Source organism: Monodelphis domestica, chromosome 4 (genome assembly GCF_027887165.1).
Source record: "Monodelphis domestica isolate mMonDom1 chromosome 4, mMonDom1.pri, whole genome shotgun sequence".
Classification (NCBI taxonomy): Eukaryota; Metazoa; Chordata; class Mammalia; order Didelphimorphia; family Didelphidae; genus Monodelphis; species Monodelphis domestica.
Window position 1 is genome coordinate 396,909,526 of NC_077230.1, and position 20,951 is coordinate 396,930,476.

General features: G+C 42.6%; 1 protein-coding gene across 1 annotated transcript in view; it reads left to right on the forward strand.

The window, feature by feature from the left end:
• Positions 1-12,538, forward strand: part of LRRC38 (leucine rich repeat containing 38) — a 49,146-nt gene extending 36,608 nt beyond the window's left edge. The window contains exon 2 of the mRNA XM_001364128.3: positions 9,259-12,538. Within this exon, the coding sequence (XP_001364165.1) occupies positions 9,259-9,512 (254 nt within the window). The 3' untranslated portion in view covers positions 9,513-12,538. The remainder of the gene's footprint in view (positions 1-9,258) is intronic.
• The last annotated feature ends 8,413 nt before the right edge of the window (positions 12,539-20,951 follow it).

Consider the following 20,951-nt stretch of genomic DNA (forward strand, 5'->3'; position numbering starts at 1 on the left):
CTCTAGGATCTTTACCAAGAAAACGCCAAACGAGGTCATAAAGAGTCAGAAAAAATTGAACAACATCATCATTCCTCCTATGTTAGCTAGTTGTGACCCTGGCTTCTAGTTCTACACCCAGTTTCATGTCCTTGAATTAATTTTGAGAATATTGAGAATATGAGGCAAGCCATTTGAGAATATTTTCTTTTCATATTTGTGCACATCATCTCCTCTGGTAGAATGTAAGCACCTTGAGGGCAGGCTTTATTTCATTGTATCTGTGTATCCCCAGCTAGCCCCTGGCATCACAGGAGATGTTCTATAGATGTTTGTTGGACGGCATTGATAGGTAAACAGAAAGTCGGCTACTCTCCTTCCTTATGGTCAGCATTTAGATTCTCTTGTGTAAGAAAGTTGGACCGTAGTCTGGCATTTGCTGCAGCTCAGCCCACTTCTGGGTCTCCTTGCACAACACTCAGCATGTGTTCAGGGAGGACAAATGCATTTTAATATTTGGCCCAGCCAGTTATAATCTGTTGCTACAAGAGAAATAGGGCCAATAAACAAGCTGGACCTGGGGACAACCTCAGAGATCCCAGAGAAGCCAGTGATTCTGGAGATAACCTGGAGGCCAGGATGGAGATTCTTCTTGGAAAAGAGCAAGCGTTGGCCTGGGCTGGAGTGGCAAGACCTCTCCAGCAATGAGAGAGAGACTGGACTGTTCAGAGGGCTTGGACTGACTGTGCAATGGGCCAGAGCCCAGGTTGGGCATTCTGATGGGGTAAGGGTAACTAGAGCTCTAACTGGCATGGGGCAACCAGGGCTTCACTCCAAGCACACCAGCATGGTGGAGGTCTCTCCCTCCTGACAGCAATAGCTGCCCTTCACCCAGACTCCTAGTCCATCAGCTCTGGTGCCCCCTCCTAGTGTTCCATCACAGCTCTCCTACCCCCACTCTACCATACCCATGGGGGACTGCACTCACAGATTCCCTCCCAGAACCAGATCTGCCCTAGGTATGGATATAGCTGCTTTTGTCTCTGAGTTTGACCTCCCTGGTCCTGGTCTAGCCTGGGGAGTTGTGTAGATGAGACCTAGATGATGGAGATCAAAGTCGAATTAAAACCATTTATTTGGGGGAAACTGGGTAGCTCAGTGGATTGAGAGCCAGGTCCAGAGAGGGGAGGGCCTGGGTTCAAATCTGACCTTAGTCACTTCCCAGCTGTGTGACCCTGGGCAAGTCACTTCACCCCCATTGCCTAGCCCTTACCACTCTTCTGCCTTGGAACCAATACACAGTATTGATTCTAAGAAGGAAGGAAAGGGTTTAAAAACAAACACATTTGTAATTTAGTTCATATCTGGGATTAGCAGTCCCTTCACTTCCTTCAACCTGGGTTTGAATCAATGTGTGACCAAGGGAAATCACTTAACTTCTCTGGGTTTATATTGCTTATATTAAAAATGGAGATAATCTTACCCTCAGTACTAATCTCACAAAGTTATTGGGAGAAGCAAATAAGATAATGCATGTTTAGTCCTTTTTTTTAGTCCTTTTCTAAATATGACTAATAATAGCTAACATCTTTTCATCTCACTTTAAGATTTGCAAGTACATTATCTCCTCTGATCCTTACAACATCCCTGTGAGGTGGGTGCTGTTATTATCCCCATTTTACAAATGAGGCAACAACTGAGGCTGAGAGAAAGAGAAAGAGTCAGAGGGAGAGAGAAAAATGATAGGTAGGTTGGTAGGTAGATCAATGATAAGAGGATATATATGATAGATAAATGATAGGTGATAGGTAGATGAAAGATAAGTAAATAGATTAATAGATAGATGATAGATAATAGCTTATAGATGATGAATAGAGAAATGATAGATGACAGGTAAATAATAGAAAGACAGAGAGAGATAAAGAAAATAGGCAGGTAGATGATAGATTCATAGATAAATGATGGGTTATAGCAAAATAGAGAAATGATAGATGACAAGAAATTGATAGCTAGAAATAGATAGATGATAAGTAGATATAGGAAAGATAGATAGGTCATAGGTAGGTAGAAGATAGATATGGATAGGTAGACTAAAGATGGTTAGGTAGATAAATAAATAATAGGTAGGTGGATTATAGATTAATAGATGATAGGTAGACTATAGATAAATTAATATATGATAGGTAATAGATTATAGGTATATGATAGCTAAATGATAGATGACAGGTAGATGATAGATGAATGGATAGATAGATGGATGGATAGATAGATGGAGAGAAGGTTAAATAGAGAGATAGAAGGATAGATGGTTAGATAGATAGGTAGATAGATAATAGGTGGGTAGATGATAGATTAATAGATAGCTAGATATGTTAATAGATGGATAGATAGGTGGAAAGATGGTAAAATAGAGAGATAAATAGATGGAGAGATAGATGATAGAAGGACAGATGGTTAGATAGATAGGTAGATAGATAATAGGTGGGTAGATGATAGATTAATAGATAGCTAGATATATTAATAGATGGATAGATAGGTGGAAAGATGGTAAAATAGAGAGATAAATAGATGGAGAGATAGATGATAGAAGGATAGATGGTTAGATAGATAGGTTGATAGATAATAGGTGGGTAGATGATAGACTAATAGATAGATGATAGATTATAGGTAGATATATGATAGATAAAGATAAATGATGACAGTAGATGATGGCTAGAAGTAGATGATAGGTAGATATAGGAAAGATAAATAGATCATAGGTAGGTACATGATAGATATAGAATGATGATAGATAGGTAAAAGGATAGATAATAGGTAAATAGATAGATGATAGGTAGGTAAGAATTTATTAAGTAATTACTAAGTACCAGACACTGTGCTAATTGGTGAGAATACAAAGCAAAAAGAGAATTAGTTCTTCCCCTTAAGGAGCTTCCATTCTAATGGGGGAAGAAAACCTAGAAGGGGCAATTGGAACAGGGAAGGGGTGGCTAGGGAGAGAGGAAAGGTAGCTTCCCCAGAGACAGTGGAAACAGTCCAGAAAGTGAGGCTGTCCAAAGCCCTTCCTGAAGTGGTGGCCCTGGGCAGAGAGTTGTCAGTCAGAGGGGGCCAGAGGACTCTGAAGAGATTGGAGTGTTTTCTCCTGGGTCACACAGGAAGTGAGTGTCAGAGGGCAGATTTAAACTTAGAGCTTCAGACAACAAATCCAGCACTCTCCAGACTGCCACATGGCCTTTTGAAGACAGAGAAATTGCTTGGCCAGTGCTTTGTAAACCTCCAAGCACTCTCTGTCAGTGATTATTATTACTGTATCATCGGGACAGGTATTTGAGTGCCAATTGGATGTGGCATGTTTGGATCTTCTGAGGAGGGAGGGCTGCTGCTATGGAGACTTCAGGGCTAACCTTTCTCCAATCAGCCTCTCATACCCATCTCCCCCTCACCCAACCCCAGCAAGGTCCCACATTCCTCTCTGCCTGTTTTTCAAGTCACCTTTGAAGTGACAGGCTGAGTGACAGAAGCTTAATTCAGGAGGCTACTCTCAGGTCTCTGCCAGAGCTTGGTGCCAGGCTAGTGTGCCCAGTACATGTCCCAAAGATCAGGAGGAAAGATCCGTGTTTGTCCCCAGGGAGAAAAGTGCCCAGGTGATTTACACAGCATCCAGGAGCCTGACCTTCAAAGTCCTGAGTTCGAATTTGATTTCGGTCATTCCTTGGACTTTTGTCCTGAATATAATCCCTGCATCTTTCAGAGATGAAAGCTTTGTGCTCTGCTTGGGATGACATAGAATAAGGATTGGATATGGAGACCAAGAGCCGGGATTCAAATCCTGGATCCTTGCCACTCACCATTTTGGGATGTGGAGCAAATAATTTTTCCTTCACTTTTATTTTTTTTCTCCGTAAAACCTGATCATTGGATCTTGGATGATCTCCTAAGTCTGTCCCAACTCTAAATCCTGTAAGTCTATGTAATAATCAAATCATAAGACCATCAAATTAAAGAAGAAAGGGACCCTAGAGGTCATTTAGCCCTAATCTCTCATTTTACAGATGAAGAAACTGAGGCCCAGTGACACAGAGCTTCTTGTTCTGTGTTCACCCACTGAGGGGACGTTAGATGTAGTGTTCAAGCCAACGTCTTCTCAGAAGCCAGTGTCAATTTTACTACCCTATTAGTAGCCATCTCAATTTCCAGATGAAGAAACTGAGGTTAAGAGGTGTGGGGATAGAGAAACAGCATGAAACCAGGGAAGGATTTGGAGATGCAGGACCTGGGTTTAAAGCTGATATTTGCCACGTACTATCTATGTAATCTTGGACAAATCACTTAACTTGGAACCTCAGTTTCCTTTTTTAGAAACTTCATCATCTAGAAACTGGACTAGGGTAACCTTGATAGCCATTTCCATTTCTCCAGGATCTGAACCCATCTCCTTTGCTGCTGAATGCAGGGCTCCCTCACATATTCCAGACTGCCTCTCTGTGTCTTTGTCTGAAGCTCCAACCTCCATGGGTCCCTTCTGAGCCTGCCTGTAGCAAGAGATGAAATGTGAGACGTTATTTTGGAAAGAGCTGATTTGTCCTAAGGCACACCTCAGTCTCTGGCACTGAGGCTGATGCCATAAACAAAAGTCAACTTCTGAAGGTGCCAGGCCAGCACAGGCTCACAAGTATTTAATTAGCTGGCTTTATTTTTAAGCTAATATGGTTAGGCAGCTGAGTGACGCAGTTGGAAATAGTGATGGAGGCAGGGAAGAGATGAGTTCAAATTCTACCTCAGATGCTACCTGTGTGACCCTGGGCAAGTCACTTAATAGTCAATAGATATTTGTTAATTTAGGTGGCACAGCTAGTTGGTACAGTGGATAAAGTGCCAGGTCCAGATCAGGAAGACCTAAGTTCAAATATGGCCTCAGAGCCCTGGACAAGTCATTTACCCTGGTTGCCTCAGTTTCCTCATCTGGAAAATGAACTGGAGAAGGAAATGGCAAGCCACACTAGGATCTTTGCCAAGAAAGTCCCAAATGGGATCATGAAGAGTCAGGACCAAAACAACTGAACAACAAAAAAATGTTGAACACCTACTGTATGCTGGGCGCTGGACCAAAGAGATAGATTCTGTTCTTGCACTCACAGCCTAATGGGAGAGATAACATGAAGACAACTACATAGAAACCAGCTATATACAGGATAAATGGAAGACAATCAACAGGGAGAAAACGCTAGAAGCTCTCAGCCTCAGTTTTGTCTTCTGTAAAATGGGAATAATGATAGCACTATCTCACAATTATAAGGATCAATTAAGATATAATTTGAAAATATCTAAAGCTCTATAGAGATACTAGCAATTGCCATTACTGTCAGAAGATAATAAAATTTGGGATAATTTTTTCCCATCCAACTCCTAATAGAAAAACAATCCAAGGATGGGAAAACACAAGAGATAAAGAAAAAAAAAACCAACATTGGAAATCATCGCCTGAAAGCAGATCCCTCCTCTACAAAAAATGGAAAGAGAAGGTGCTCCAGGCAAGATTTGAATGCTGGTCTCAAATCCAAAGACCCTTCCCTCTCTATGAGGAAACCTCTCTAGTCAATCAGATCAACAAGATGATTAAAAATGGCAAAATTCAGTGTTGGTGGGACTGCCAGGAAATAGGTACAGCAATGTGGTGGGTTGAAATACTAAATTTGTGTTTTGGGACTCAGAAGACCTGGGTTTGAATCTGGACTCTCCCACTAGGCGCTACTGTGACCTGAGGCAAGACCCTTTTCCTCTCTGAGTCCCAATTTCCTTAATGTTATAACAAAGGGGAGTTAGATGGTGCAATGGATAAAGTGCTGGATTTAGAGGGAGGAAGACTCACTTTCATGAGTTCAAATCTAGCCTCAGACATTAATCTAGTTTCCCTCAGTTTCCTCATATGTCAAATGAGCCGAAAAAGAAAATGGAAAACTATCTTTGCCAAGAAAACCCCATAGGGAGGTCATGAAAAATTGGATGTGACTGAAGTGACTAAATAAAAACAAACAAGGGGGCATTCATTGAACTAAATGTGCTCTAAGGTCTCTGCTGGTTCTGGCATTCAGTGCTTTAAGATTTCACCTCTAAAGTTCTACAGTATTTGATCTCCCCTTTCCATGCTTTCTCACTGGCACTTCCCTATGCCTGGAATCCCCTCACTCTTCATTTTGGTCTCCCCATTTCCCTGGCCTCCTTCCGAACTCAGCTGAAATCCTACCTTCTGCAGGAGGCCATTCCTAGTCTCTGTCAGCTGCTAATGTCTTCCTCTCTGATTTCCTCTCATCCAATCTGTATATATCTTATATGTGCAGTTATTTCCATGCTGTCTCCCCTTTAGATTGTCAGCTCCTTGAGAGCAGAGGCTGTCTTTGCTTTTCTTTGGATCTTCAGGGCATAACCTACAGTGTATAGATGCTGCTGTTGCTGTCATTTCAGTCATGTCCAATTCTTCATGATCCCTTTTGAGTTTTGTCTTGTTTTTTGGCAAAGATATCAGACTAGTTTGCCATTTCTGTCTCCAGCTCACTTAACAGATAAGGAAACTGAGGCAGACAGGGTTAAGTGACTTGCCTAGGGTCACACAGCAAGGAAATATTTGAAGTTGCATTTGAACTCAGGAAGAAGAGTCTTTTTGACTCCATGCCCAGCACTCTATGTATAGTATATAAACATATAGTAAATGCTTTAAAAATGGTTCTTGATAGATAAATAATTGTTCTGAGCTTGTGCATTAGAAGGAAAATGGTAGCTTTAGAAAGGGTCTTTTGATGTTTTTGTTGAGCCCTTTTTAAGTTGTACCTGATCCTCTGGGACTTTCTTGGCAAAGATACTGGATTGGTTTGTCATTTCCTTCTCCAGCCCATTCGATAGATGAGGAAACTGAGGCAAACAGGGTGAAGTACTTGCCTATGGTCACACAGCTAGCAAGTATCTGAGGCCAGATTTGAACTCAGGGAGATGAATCTTCCTAATTCCAAGTCTAGCTCTCTATCTACTGTGCCACTGATCTGCCCTGAGAAAGTCTTTGTTTCAAGCATCTCAAAATAGGTCAAGAATTCGTCTTATTCTGAAAACTGACTACAACTAGGCAAGGCCATTGTAATGAAGTAGGGGGGAATTGTTACCCCTACTTTTCAGTTCAAGAAATTGATCCTCCTTAGGGTATTCATTATTGGACAGCCCCTAATCCCATCGCCACAAAACGCACCGTACAGTTCGTTCTCTCTCTTTCTCTCTCTCTCTCTCTCTCTCTCTCTCTCTCTCTCTCTCTCTCTCTCTCTCTCTCTCTCTCTCTCTTTCTGTCTGTCTCTTTCTCTATGTCTCTGTCTCCCTCTGTCTCTCTGTCTCTCTCTGTGTCTCTGTCTCTGTCTCTTTCTCTCTTTCTCTCTCTGTCTCTCTCTCACTCTGTCTCTTTCTCTGTGTCTCTGTCTCCCTCTGTCTCTCTGTCTCTCTCTGTGTCTCTGTCTCTCTGTGTGTGTGTCTCTCTCTCTGTGTGTCTCTCTCTCACTCTGTCTCTTTCTCTATGTCCCTGTCTCCCTCTGTCTCCCTCTGTCTGTGTCTCTGTCTCTGTCTGTCTCTGTCTCTCTCTCTCACTCTGTCTCTTTCTCTATGTCTCTGTCTCCCTCTGTCTCTCTGTCTCTCTCTGTGTCTCTGTCTCTGTCTCTCTCTCTGTGTCTCTGTCTCTGTCTCTCTCTCTGTGTCTCTCTCTCACTCTGTCTCTTTCTCTATGTCCCTGTCTCCCTCTGTCTCCCTCTGTCTGTGTCTGTGTCTCTGTCTGTCTCTGTCTCTCTCTCTCACTCTGTCTCTTTCTCTGTGTCTCTGTCTCCCTCTGTCTCTCTTGTCTCTCTCTCTGTCTCTCTGTGTCTCTGTCTGTCTCTATCCCTCCATGTCTCTGTCTCTCTCTCTCACACACACACACATACATACATGAATTCACATACACTGTTTATTCAAAGCATTTCAAGTGGTCTGAGGACAAGTCTGGTCCTTTAAGGAAAGAAAACAGTGTCGTCTCCCAAACTGGAGATTATAAAAAGCAGTTACAGTAAAGCTTCTCAATATGGAGCTCAAGCTTTGATTAAGGAGATGACTCAGGAGGATGTGATCGCTGTCTCCAGGCCTTTGAAGGGCTGTTTTGTGGAAGAGGGATTAGCTTTGTTCTAGTTGGCCCCCAAAGGCAGGATGGAGAGCAGCAGTGGGTGGAAGTTGCAGAGAGACAGATTGAGGCCGAATGCCAGGAAATGCTTCCTAATCATTCGAGCTGTTCCTTGGTGAAGTGGGCCACTTGATGGGGGGGGGGGGGGAGCAGTGGTTTTGCTAGGCTGAACAGTCACTTGCCTGTGGTTTTGGGGAGGGGGCGTTCTTATGAAATCCTGGGTTTGACTAATTAGCTTCTGGGCATCCTTCCGGCACTGAGATTTGGTGAGGTGTGTGGAGAATTGTAAACCTATCTATTATCCAGGAAGGAAAAAACCAACAACCCAACCATTCTCTGTGTTTCTCATTCTTTTATTTATTCATTAATCCTATTTGATGCTTAGCAGCATCACTTGGTATGCAGTAAGTGCTTAATAAATGCTTTTTGAGTTGTTGACTTGACTTCATCCTATAGGATTAGGCTTCTCTCTCTTTCTCTCTCTCTCTTCCTCTCTCTTTCTCTCTCTCCTTCTCTCTCTCTCTCTCTCTCTCTCTCTCTCTCTCTCTCTCCTTCTCTCTCTCTCTCTCTCTCTCTCTCTCTCTCTCTCTACCTCTCTCTCTCTCTTTCCCTCTCTCTCTCTCCCTCTCTCATTCTCTCTCCCTCTATCTCTCTCTTCCTCTCTCTCCCTCTTTCTTTTCTCTAACTCTGTCTCTGTTTCTCTGTCTCTGTTTCTCTCTTTCTCTCATTCTCTCTCTCCTCTCTTTCTATCTCTCTCTTCCTCTCTTCTCTCTCATTCTCTATCTCTCTGTCTCTTTTTAACTCCTACCTTCTGTCTTAGAATCAATACTGTGTATTGGTTCCAAGGCAAAAGAATAGTAAGGGCTAGGCAATGGGGGTTAAGTGACTTGCCCAAGGTCATGCAGCTGGGACATGTCTGAGGCTAGATTTGAACCCAGGACTTTCCATCTCCAGGCCTGGCTCTTTATCCATTGAGCTACCCAGCTGCCCCCAGCACTGTTTTATGAATAACCTCTAAAATCCTTTTTCATTCTAAATTCTGCATTTAAATAACCAGTGCCTTCTAAACTCTCTTCTCTGTCTGCTTTTTTTTTAAGGCCTCAATGAAATCCAGTGTTCCCTGCCCATGGAAAACAGAAGAATTTTCCTACATGAGCTATCCGAAGCCAGTTTCAGCGAGTGCAAGTTCAGCCTCTCGCTGACAGACCTCTTCATTATCATCTTCTCGGGGGTGGCTGTGTCCATCGCCGCCATCATCTCCAGCTTTTTCCTGGCCACGGTGGTCCAGTGCTTCCAGAGGTGTGCCCCCAACAAAGACACAGATGATGAAGATGAAGAAGAGGATGACTGAGCTGTGAAAGCCCAGCGCTTTGTGCCCAGGGACCCGAGCCAGGCACCCATCTTAGAGAAAAGAAGGGGAAAGGGTGGCTCCTGGAAAGTGTGGTCTGCCATCGGTGCGAGGTCGGCCATGACCTTCCCCCTTCCTCTAGACCTTGAGGTCTCCTCCCCTGCTGGCCTGGCTGGGGGCCTTTCTTCTCAGGGCATAGAAGACTACAGAAAGAGAGAAGCCCCAGGAAACCCAGAGGGAACCATCCCGTTGGGGTCCAGCCTCTGAGAAAAGCCAGTCCCTGGATTGGGTCTGAAGGAGAACAGATTTCAAAGCAAGCTTCCTGACTGGGGCTGAGGAGCCCCATCCAAGAAATTAGAGGACCCGTCTGTACCCTTTGACCAGAATGACTGCATCCATTCATTTCTCATTGACCTTGCTGGGGTATTGGCCGTGGTGGGATGGGATTGAAGTACCCACCACTGAAGTGACAGCTTGGGGTTCAAGCCCAGAGCCAGACTGACTAGAACACTGTGACTCGGTATCCTGAAGACCTGAGTTTGAATCCTGCCTCAGACACTTACTAACCACATGACCCAAGGCAAGTCGTCGGTTTCCCCAAGTGTCAATTTCCTCATCTGTCAAATGGGGATGATCACAGCACCTACCTCACAGGGTTGTTGTGAGGGTCAAATGTGTCAAGTGCTTTGCAAACCAGAAGGCACTTTTACAAATGTTTGAGATTATTCTTGTTGTCGTGATGCTCAGTAGCAGAGAACTTGCTTCAGAATCTAGAAGACCTAGGTGCTAGTCTCGACCAGGGCCATAGCTTTTTAGTGCCCCAGGCCAGTCTACCAATCTTGGCTTGGTGGTGATCTGACTGGAAGAGAAAGTTATTTCCCAGGAGCTCACAGTAATGATGAAATCACAAGTCTGGGCCCCCTAAAAGAAATTATTATTGTTATATTTCTCATTGGAGGCAAGAAGTAAACCTTTACAAAACCCATTAAAAAAAATAAGCCACAGAAGCCAGTTAATGACTTGAGCTAATGGGTTGGATTCCAAAATCTAAAATTTCGAGGGGACGAGCAATGAGCCCCTGATCACAGCCAGGGAAAGTAGCCAAGGACCAGCAATACCAACTAATAGCTTGGGGATGGGAAGAGGAAATCCAAGAAGGGCCTGGATGAATTCAGTCAAACTCTCCCCTCATCTATAAAATCAATTTGTAGAATCAAGGAAATGAAGGGTGATTCTGTGTCATTCCCACCAGAAGATTGTCCCTCCCTCCAAATCAAAGTCAGGAAGGGAATAAACACTTATTAAGGGCTTACTGTGTGCCAGGCACTGTGTCAGGCATTAGGGATGAAAATAAAAGGCAAAAGACAGTTCCTGATCTTAAGAAATTCACTGTCTAATGGGGGAACCATCACATAAACAACTCTGTACAGACTAGATCTATAAAATGGTGATGATCACAAAAGGGAAGACTAGTGAGCATTAAGGGGGATTGGGAAAGGCTTCTTGGAGGGGATGAGATTTCAGCTGGGGCTTCCAGGAAGCCAGGAGGCAGAAGAAGGAGGGGGGGACATTCTAGCTATGGAGTATAGCCAGTGCAGATGGATGCAAAGAATTCAGAGATGGAGTGGATTGTGGGAGGAACAGGAAAGCCACGAGGGTCACTGGATCAGAGTCCTTGGAGTGGAATAATGTGTAATGAGACTGGAAAAGTTGAGGGGGCCAGGCATTGAAGGCTTTAAATGCCAGATAGCCATTTCCTTGTGTTGTGCCCATTTTCAACCCTAACCCTGGCCCCATTCTTGACTATACTCACCCCTCCTTGCTTGACATCTTTTCCTGGAGCACCCTCAGGTTCCACAAAATCACATATCCTCTTGTGGTTCAAGACCAAAACTCTATCCCAAAACACCACCCATGGCTGTTGGGAAGAATGGAAGGTTCTTTGGAGATTAGAGGCCTCAGTGGCATTTTCTTATTCATGAGATGTGATTCCCACCTTCCAAAGAGGATGTGAAAACCAAACTTAGTTTTTCCTAGGTTTACTAGGGAAGGAAATTATTTTAGTAAAGTTATTCTGTAACAAGGGACAGTCGGTAGAACAGCCACAAAAAGCTAGGAAGGTTATTGACCAGCTTTCAATTGTGCCTCCTCTCATGTTGCTCTTTCTTCATTGGTTGTCTGTCCTTTTTTCTGTCTTCCATCTGCATTCTTCTCTACTCAGTTCTCTATTATAAATGCTTTATTAGTGGCCTTTATCTTGGCATCACAGTCATCTCCAACCCCACCTCCATCCCCTTTAAGGAATAACTCTTCCTTGTGACAAAGAAAACCAATTAAGCAAAAACCATGCGATAGTCATATAATTTATAGATAGAAAGATTCTTCTTGATCATCTTGACCAACATCCTTGCTTTGGAGTTAAGGCTTAATAAGTCACGATGAATCATCTCAATTCGTTCAGCTTATTTATATTGACAGAATTGGGACTGAATGTGGGAGGTGGGGACAGATACTAGTTTATCAGAAGAAGATCTAGAGGACCCAGTAGATCTCAAGCTCAATAGGTATCAACAGTGATAGGACAGCCAAGAAAACTAATGTAATCTCAAGGAATTTACCTATTGTGCAGATCCATTGAGGAGGAAAATGTTCATTAATGCTTTGAGATCCTTCAAAGATGCATATAAATATCAATTAGTACCAGTGTCACCTTATCCAGGGACAGTCTCAGTATGACTTAGTGGGTCATCTTCAAGATTTGCTGTAACTAAATGATGCATCACCCTTTTACCAACATGGACATAAGCCTCTTGAACTTTTCAAGGCGGGTACTGGGATGGCAGACATGGAATCCCATCTCAGGCCTGCCTGGCATCACCACTGGCTAGTGATACATTGACAAACTAAATTTGACGACTGGCTATTTCTAAAAATCATACTGGGCAGTTTTTGAAGAAACATGTATTTTTGTTCTCAATTGTAATGTAATTATTTTAACTGTTCATATACTATTAAAGATCATATTTTTATTCTCTTGGTTGAAGTCCTACCAACTAAACATGGAAAGTCGATTAAAAAGAGGCAGTGAGATGGCACTGTGGGCAGAGCCTGGTGTCAGGAAGACTTGGGTCCAAATGTGGCTTTGTAGGATTTAAATTAATATTGAATATGTAGCAGTCCACCCCTAGCTATGGGCAAGGGGAAACAGTTGGTATGTGCAGATTGCCTTAAAAGAGAGCATGCTCAGTCTTGAGCATGCTCAGTATTGCTCATGGCTGGGAAGGCCTCTGACCCTTGACCCCAGCTTCCCCCAGGTTAGGCGGGAAAACAAGTTTCTTTGTTCTCGCCTGGTTAAGAGAAACCACACCTATGCCTTGTCATTAACCAATGAGGATCATCCCTATGTACTGCGTAGCAAAGGGTATTTGTAACCCAGCAAGCTCCGCCTTCTCTCTCTCCTCTTTCAGGCTAGCTGAAGGCTGTCCTTGCAGGAGCTTGGCCTCTGGCCAAGCTCCATCTTTAATCTTTCTCTATTCACCTCTCTGACCTGTGTGGTATTAAATATGGATCTCTGGACTGGTAAAAGCCTTCGGAAGGGTCCTTTGATCAGAGCTTAGCTGTGGCTCATTGATAATTAATAAAGACTCATTCTGGCCACCTCATATCTCTAATTTGACTCCGTCATCCCCCTCGTGGTATCTAAAATTTCTATTCTGTTTCTATCTTCCTACCTTGAAGCTTCTCTCCCCTCTGAGAGAGCTTCAGAACACTCAGAGAGAGAGAGAGAGAGAGAGAGAGAGAGAGGGAGGGAGGGAGGGAAAGAGAGAGAGACAGAGAGAGACAGAGAGACAGAGAGAGAGAGACAGAGAGACAGAGAGACAGAGAGAGAGGGAGAGAGAGAGACAGAGACAGAGACAGAGAGAGAGAGAGAGAGGGAGGGAGGGAGAGAGAGAGAGAGAGAGAGAGAGAGAGAGAGAGAGACAGAGACAGAGACAGAGACAGAGACAGAGACAGAGAGAAAGAGAGAGACAGAGAGGGAGGGAGGGAGAGAGAGGGGGGGGGCTGAGAAGCAGAGAGAAGCTAACAACCTAAGTTAAATCAAAAGCCCCGTAGACAGATTATAAAGAAGTTCTTTGAGGCAAATGAAAGCTGAAGATCCAGAAAATTCCATTTAATTTAATAAATACCAGACTGAGGGTATGGGTTATTCCACATAAAAGTAGAGTTAGATAAACTCTGGAGTAATACAGAAGAAAAGAAGCCTATTCTTATACCAAAAAAACTGTCACACAGAATAAATATATTTTGGGGAAATAGGTGATTTCATTTGAATATTTTATGGAGAAAAATAGCTTGGTATCTTAGTTCTGTCACTGAGGCCCCACTGAAGTGGCCTGGATCACCTGGTCTCAGGGGACATGGTCTCCTTCCTCCATTTCCAATCTGCTTTCCCTTGACTTTCTTACAGGTCCTCATTCCAGCTGCACCAGCCTACTTGCTATTCCTTGCAGGTGATGCCATCTTCTATCCCCAACACTGAGCGCAGGGCTTGGCACACAGTAATGGCTTTATAAATACTTGCTGGCTTGGGCGATTGATTTGGGGAAATGATGTCCCCAGCAATCAGCTCAGAAGACAGCCTTTCCCAGCTCTGACTCTGTTCTAAGAGCCCTCCCAGGTTTGTGATTCTGGTAATTCTAGGCAATGATTGCTGCTCTACCCTGTCTCAGGGTGAATTTGTTTCATGTCCCAGGAGCAGCCCAAACTGACATTTGGGATGTCAAAAATCACTTAAAATATTTCCACTTACAGAGGGAGAAATGCATCACTCTTATGGAAAGCGAGGGACTTGGGGAATCTTAGAAACATTGGCATGCATTTCCTTCATTTGGTTGAGAAGATACCACACAGTCTTGGCAGGAGTCAATGAAAAGAAGCATGGGGTAGAGGCTACAGGGAGGGTTTGGATAGCCAAGTGGCTCAGTGGATTGAGAACCAGGTCTAGAGATGGGAGGTCCTGGATTCAAATCTACCCTCAGATACATCCTAGCTGTATGGCCCTGGACAAGTCACTTAATTCCCATTGCTTTTTAAAAAAGAACAAAGAAAGGAAACATGGGTCATATCTACCACATAAATCCTCAGTACTGGGCTTCAGAAGAGGATAAAGCTTAAGGAACATTTTGGAGAAGGAAATGTGAAACCATTCCAGTATCTCTGCTGAGAAAACCCCAAATGGGATCACAAAGAGTCAGGTATGATTGCAATGATTCAACAACATTAGGAACATTTAACCCACCTTTGGGAAGTGTGCCCAGTGTGCAGAGCCCAGGACTAGGCGCTGGGAGTGGTGCAATGACTAGTCTCTTCCCTCACAGGGCCTAGAGTATAGATTATCTTATGTATCACCTTCCCGGCTTCTCGTCTACTCCCTTGCATGTTATCCTCCATACAAGCTGCCTGGGTAGTTCTTCGCCTCACTATCCATAAGCTATTGTAGTGTCCTGGGACCTAACTAGAGCTTTACAGAATAATTGGACCAGCCATTCAGTGCTGAGAGCAACACGCCTTTCTTTGGTGCATTTAAGGGAAAGTTTTGTGGCTTAGTTGGAGACAGCATGATAAGAAATGGGAGAAAGAGAGGCAGAAAAGAACAAGAAGACAGCACTGAACTCCATCCAAGTCCTGGCTGAGGCAGCAGCTGATACCTCCAGTCAATTAGTCAATAAGTATGTATTATGACAGCTGGGTAGCTCAGTGGATAGAAAGCGAGGCATGAAGAAGGGAAGTCCTGGGTTCAAATATTACCTCAGACAATTTCTAGCTGTGTGACCTTGGGCAAGTCACTTAACCCCCATTGCCTCACCCATTCACACTCTTCTACCTTGAAATTGATATATAGTATCTCTTCTAAGACAGAAGGTAAGGGTTTAAATTTTTTTAATTTAATTTATTTTTTAAACCCTTACTTTCCACCTTAGAATCAATACTATGTATTGGTTCTGAGGCAGAAGAATGGTAAGGGCTAAGCAATGGAGGTTCAGTGACTTGCACAGGGTCACACAAATAGGAAGTATCTGAGGCCAGATTTGAACCCAGGATCTCCTGTCTCTAGGCCTGGATCTCAATCTACTGAGCCACCCAGCTAACCTCCATCTTTTTTCTTTTCTTTTTTTTTTATTTTAAAAGCATCTATTAAGTGACTACACTTTAAAAACCCTGTGTGTACCTTGTTATTGACATGTTCTCCCTCCATTGGAATATGAATTTCTTGAGAGAAGGGGCTGTATTTGGATCTTTCTTTGTTGAGGATGCAAACAAGAAATTCTCTCAAGAAATTCATATTCCAACGGGGGGAGAACATGTCAATAACAAGGTACACACAGTACACTGAAAAGAGAAGCACCCATCAGGATGGAGGAGGGAAACAGGAAAGGACTCCTATGGAAGAGGGATTGATCTGAGTCTAGAAGGAAGTTGGGGGGATGAAAGCATAAGAGGTAGAGCATTCTAGCCCTCACTTTTCCATTTCTACAATGCTCTACCCCTTTACCTTTTAGCCTTCTAAAAGAGGCAGCTAGGTGACTCAGGAAGACCTAAGTTTAAATTCAACCTTAGATATAGACTAGTTGAGTGGTCCTGGGGAAGTCACTTAACCTCCCCTTGCCTTAATCCACTGGAAAAGGAAATGGCCAACACTCAAGTACCTTCACCACAAAAGCCCCATGGACAATATAATCTAAGGGGTCTCAAAGAATTGGACATGACTGAACAAGAAGAAGAAAAGAGCATCCTAAGTCACAAAGGAGCCAATAAAAGCCATGGGTTTGGGAGGCAGTGTTGTGTGGTGTTTGGGGACCTGCAATTAGTGTGTGGAGTGTAAGGAATGTAAGCAGACTGGAAAGGAAAGAAGGGGCCAGATAAGTCCACGTCATGAGCAGAGTAGCATCCTTGACTCTTCCTCACACTCATTCCACATTTCCCATCCATTGCCAAATCTCATCATTTCTATCTTCAAGACATCTCTTCCATTCCTACCCTTCTCTCCATTCAACAAACAAACAAAAACGTGTTTGTGTGTGGAATGAGTCTGAGTGAAAAGTCTGTAATGATCAAAATTGAAACAGAAAGGCAGTATTTCTTGATTTTAAGGTAACTTTGTGAATTTTAAATTAATTAATCAATCAACAGCTCAAGACAATCTAAACTGGTCAATCGACTCCTCCACAATCCAAAACAGGCACCAAAGACAGCGAGTGGGGCAAAAGAGTGGGATACACCAGTCAAAGAGGATACGCCCATATTGTGAGCCTGGATGACTGGCAAGATGGTGGTTTCTTCAATGGTAATAGTGAATTTTCATTTTTTTTGTTAATTTTAAAAATATTTTTCCATGTTTAAAAAAATTATTTTATTTTCCCCTCCTCTTCCCTCCCCCTTTCCGAACCCAATAAGCACATCCACTGGGTCATACAAATGTTACCACTTATATCGATTTCCATATTATTCTTTTTTGCAATAGAGCAATCTTTTAAAACCAAAACCCCAAATCATGTATCCATACAAACAAATGATAAGTCATTTGTTTTTCTTCTGTATTTCTACTCCCACAGTTCTTCCTCAGTGTGGCTAGCGTTTTTTTCTCATAAGTCCCTCGGAATTGTCTTGTATTAGCAAAGTCTATGTTTAAAAAATCCATATTACCAAAGTAATAGTGAATTTCGTAAGCTGGGAAAGTTGTTTTTGTGTTTTTTTTTAAACCCTTACCTTCCATCTTGGAGTCAATATTGTGTATTGGTTCTAAGGCAGAAGTGTGGTAAGGGCTAGGCAATGGGGGTTCAGTGACTTGTCCAGGGTCACACAGCTAGAAAATGTCTGAGCTCAGATTTGAACCCAGGACCTCCTGCCTTTAGGTCTGGCTCTCAATCCACTGAGCCATCCAGCTGCCCCTCCTCTAATCTCTCTTACTTAGAAAAATGAGAAAACTGAAGTCAAGGGGTTAAAATTACTTATCCAAGGTCATACATGTAGCACGTAGAGGAGCCTCTGACTTCAAATTCAGATTGCAGCCCATGATTCCTTTGATCTTCCAAATCTCTCCTCCCACCTCCAACCTATAATTTTATGTTGGTTCTCCTCTCACAGACTTTTTAGAAGTCATTTTATAGGGATTTTTGCACCTCCAACTTATAATGATCTTCATTTAAGAGAGAGCTAAGCAGGACAAGAGGTCAGACACAGTATGTGCCCTGGGGAGCAGGTTTGTGGAATCTTTATACATTGAACAGTTTGCTCTGAAAAGATGGAGCCGTTGGCCTCCCTAGCACCTGGCCAGTGCTCGGTTCTTTGTTACAAAAACTCATCTTAGTGGCCTGAGAGGTGCTTGGTTCATCCTTAAGGTCAGATGAGACGATTTATCTTTGGAAGCCTTAGAACCGTATTCAATTCCAAGACTTATTTCTATAAGTTCTATAGAGCACTGAACCTGGAGTCAGGAAGACTCATCTTCATGAGCTCCAATCTGGCCTCAGATACTAGCTGTAGGACCCTGGATAAATCACTTAGCCTGCTTGTCTCCGTTTTCTTTATCTGTTAAATGAGCTGGAGAAGGAAATGGCAAACAACTAAGGTATCTTTGACAAGAAAATCTGTGTATTGACTGAGCAACAACTGAGCAACAACTGAGCAATGGCTGAGCAACGAATGTGCTAGATACTTTAGTAAGCACTGGGGATACTAAGGAAGGCGAAAAATAACTCCCAGCAGTCAGGTGGTGAAGTCGATAGAGCATTGGTCCTGGAATCAGGAAGACTAATCTTCATGAATTCAAATCTAGCCTCAGACTAGCTCTGTGACCCTGACCAAGTCACTTCACCCTGTTTGCCTCAGTTTCCCTGTCTGTAAAATGAGCTGGGAAGGAGATGGCAAATCATTCTAGAATATTTGCCAAGAAAACTCCAAATGGGGTCACAAAGAGTCAGACATGACTGAAAAATGACTGAACAACAACAAATATAAGTTCTATAAGAGCTCTCTAAAGCTCTCCAGAGCCCCAGTCTAATAGTGAGACATCCCTGTGGAAGATTGCTTTTCTTCAGAGGATATTTTCAAAACCAAATATTCAGAGATCATAAGATCATAGAGTTTGTTACAGGGCAAGAACATTGGCTCTGAAGTCACTCTGACATTTACTACAAATTTGTCCTAGGGCAAAACAATAAAGCTCCTCGAGCCTCAATTTCCCCATTTATCAAATGAGTGAGCTTGACAAGGTAGTCTCCAAGGTCTCGTTCAACTTTTTTTTTTGGAAAATTTTATTTTATTAGTTAATTCAGAATATTTTTCCATGGTTACAAGATTCATGTTCTTTCCCTCCCTCCCCTCCCTTAACCCCCTCCCATAGCCAATGCACAATTCCTCTGGGTTTTACATGTGTCATTGATTATCTCTTTCAACTTTAGATCATAATCTTACATTTCTTACAGAAAATGGAAGCAGAGACTCAGATGGACTACTAGATGGAAATGCTGCGAAAGCGCCAACTTTTCTCCATTTCTCTAAGAGTCAGGGACTTTCTATCCTTCAATCCCACCTCTTTATAGAGCAGTGCCAATCAAATTTGGGGGGTGCAGATTTGGGGGTTTATCCAATCAGAAATCAACTCCTGAGTCACCATTCAGTGCTGAACTCTTCCTGCTTCCTGATTTGCTTTATTTTCATGAGCCTTAGTCCTGTGTCCTTGTTGTAATGCAGTTGGCTCTCCACAGAAAGAAATATGCTTAGATGCTGCTATTGGGTAATTCCCTTGACCAAGAAGAGAGCAACCTCTTGAGTGAGAAAGACATATCCATCCGTATATACTCCTGATGGCTCGGGGTCAAAGTTCTCAAAAGCAAAGAAATCTATCAAAAAGCTACAGCAGCTTTAACTCCTTGGGGTAGAGATTTGTTGTGTTTTTTATTGCTTTTTAAAAACCTTATATCTTCTGTCTTAGAATCGATACTAAGTATTGGTTCTAAGGCAGAAGAGTGATAAGGACTAGACAACTGGGGTTAAATGACTTGCCCAGGGTCACACAGGTAGAAAGTGTCTGAGGTCAGATTTGAACCCAGGACCTCCAATCTCCAGGCTTGGCTCTCTAGCCACTGAGCCACCCAGCTGCCCCCAGATTTCCTTTTCATAATCTTTAAGATCCTTATGCAGTTCCTGGTTAGAATACCCAGCAAAGCAACATCCTTCTTTGACAACTACGGGGAGATAAGTAAAGCATTTCTCAGGAAGGGGAGCCTTTGAAAAAGAGGGGGGTCAGCCAAACGAGAAAAGGGGGGGGGAGTACTTGGAATGAAACAGGCAGGATTCATTATAAGAAAACATTCCCTGTTCAATGTCAAAACACGAGAAATAGCCAAATACATTTATAATTGGAAAAGAAGTCTTTTTAGACAGGGCTGAGGAGTCTCATTCAAGGAGAACAAGTAGTCATTACTACAGTGGATGAGACCAATCTCTTCAGCATGTCCTTGCATAGTATGCGATATCATGTTTCTCCTTCAACAGAGAAAGTTCTAATTCTAGTTTACCAAGTGATTTAAGGATTAGTCTATCAGGATATTTCAAAATAATTGTGGTTCTCAGATGCATTAGAAATATGTGATTGGTCACGTAATGTGATGGGGATGCGATTGGGGCTTTGGTGTTAAAGGATCACTCTACTGTAGATGTGAATAACACAGAAATAGGATTTGAACAGAAATAGGATGTATAACCCAGTGGAACTGCTCATTGACTTTGGGGGTGGGGGGAGGAAAAAGAGAGGGGGGGGAGGATCATGAATCATGTAACCATGGAAAAATATTCTAAATAAAAAAGGAAAAAATGTGGTTCTAGGACCAACTTTTATTTTTTGGAACTAAAAGAAATGTTATTAATTTAAGCACTTCAAAGGGATAAAACATAATTGAGATAATGAGCTTGGTATATGTATGCTATGTGAGAGCATACGAGTTGCATTTTATACATTTTTCATTTTTAATGGTAAAAACTGGTAAAAAAGAAAAAAGAAAAATACTTATATCAGAGTAAAGGAAACAGGATAAGGAAACTCAAGGCAAAATGAACCATTCTCCCACTGCTAAAAAGGTAAAGAGAACTCAAACTGCTATAGAATATCTTAATGTTTTATTTCATCATTTAGTCACAAAGTTTTTTTTCAGGGAGTGGGGGGAGGCGACAGTGGGGGGCAATCCCAAGAATGTGTGGGTGTGCATTTGTGTTTGTATGTAGGTACCCAGAGACTAAAAAGCTACAAGAGAAACTTAAAGTGTTACAATTAGCAAAAAAAAAAGTATAAAAAAATATATATTTTTTTCTACTGATTATGGCTAATGACAGAAAAGCCAACAACTGAAATATTTACCAAGGAGGCTTCCTTTATAAAGGAAA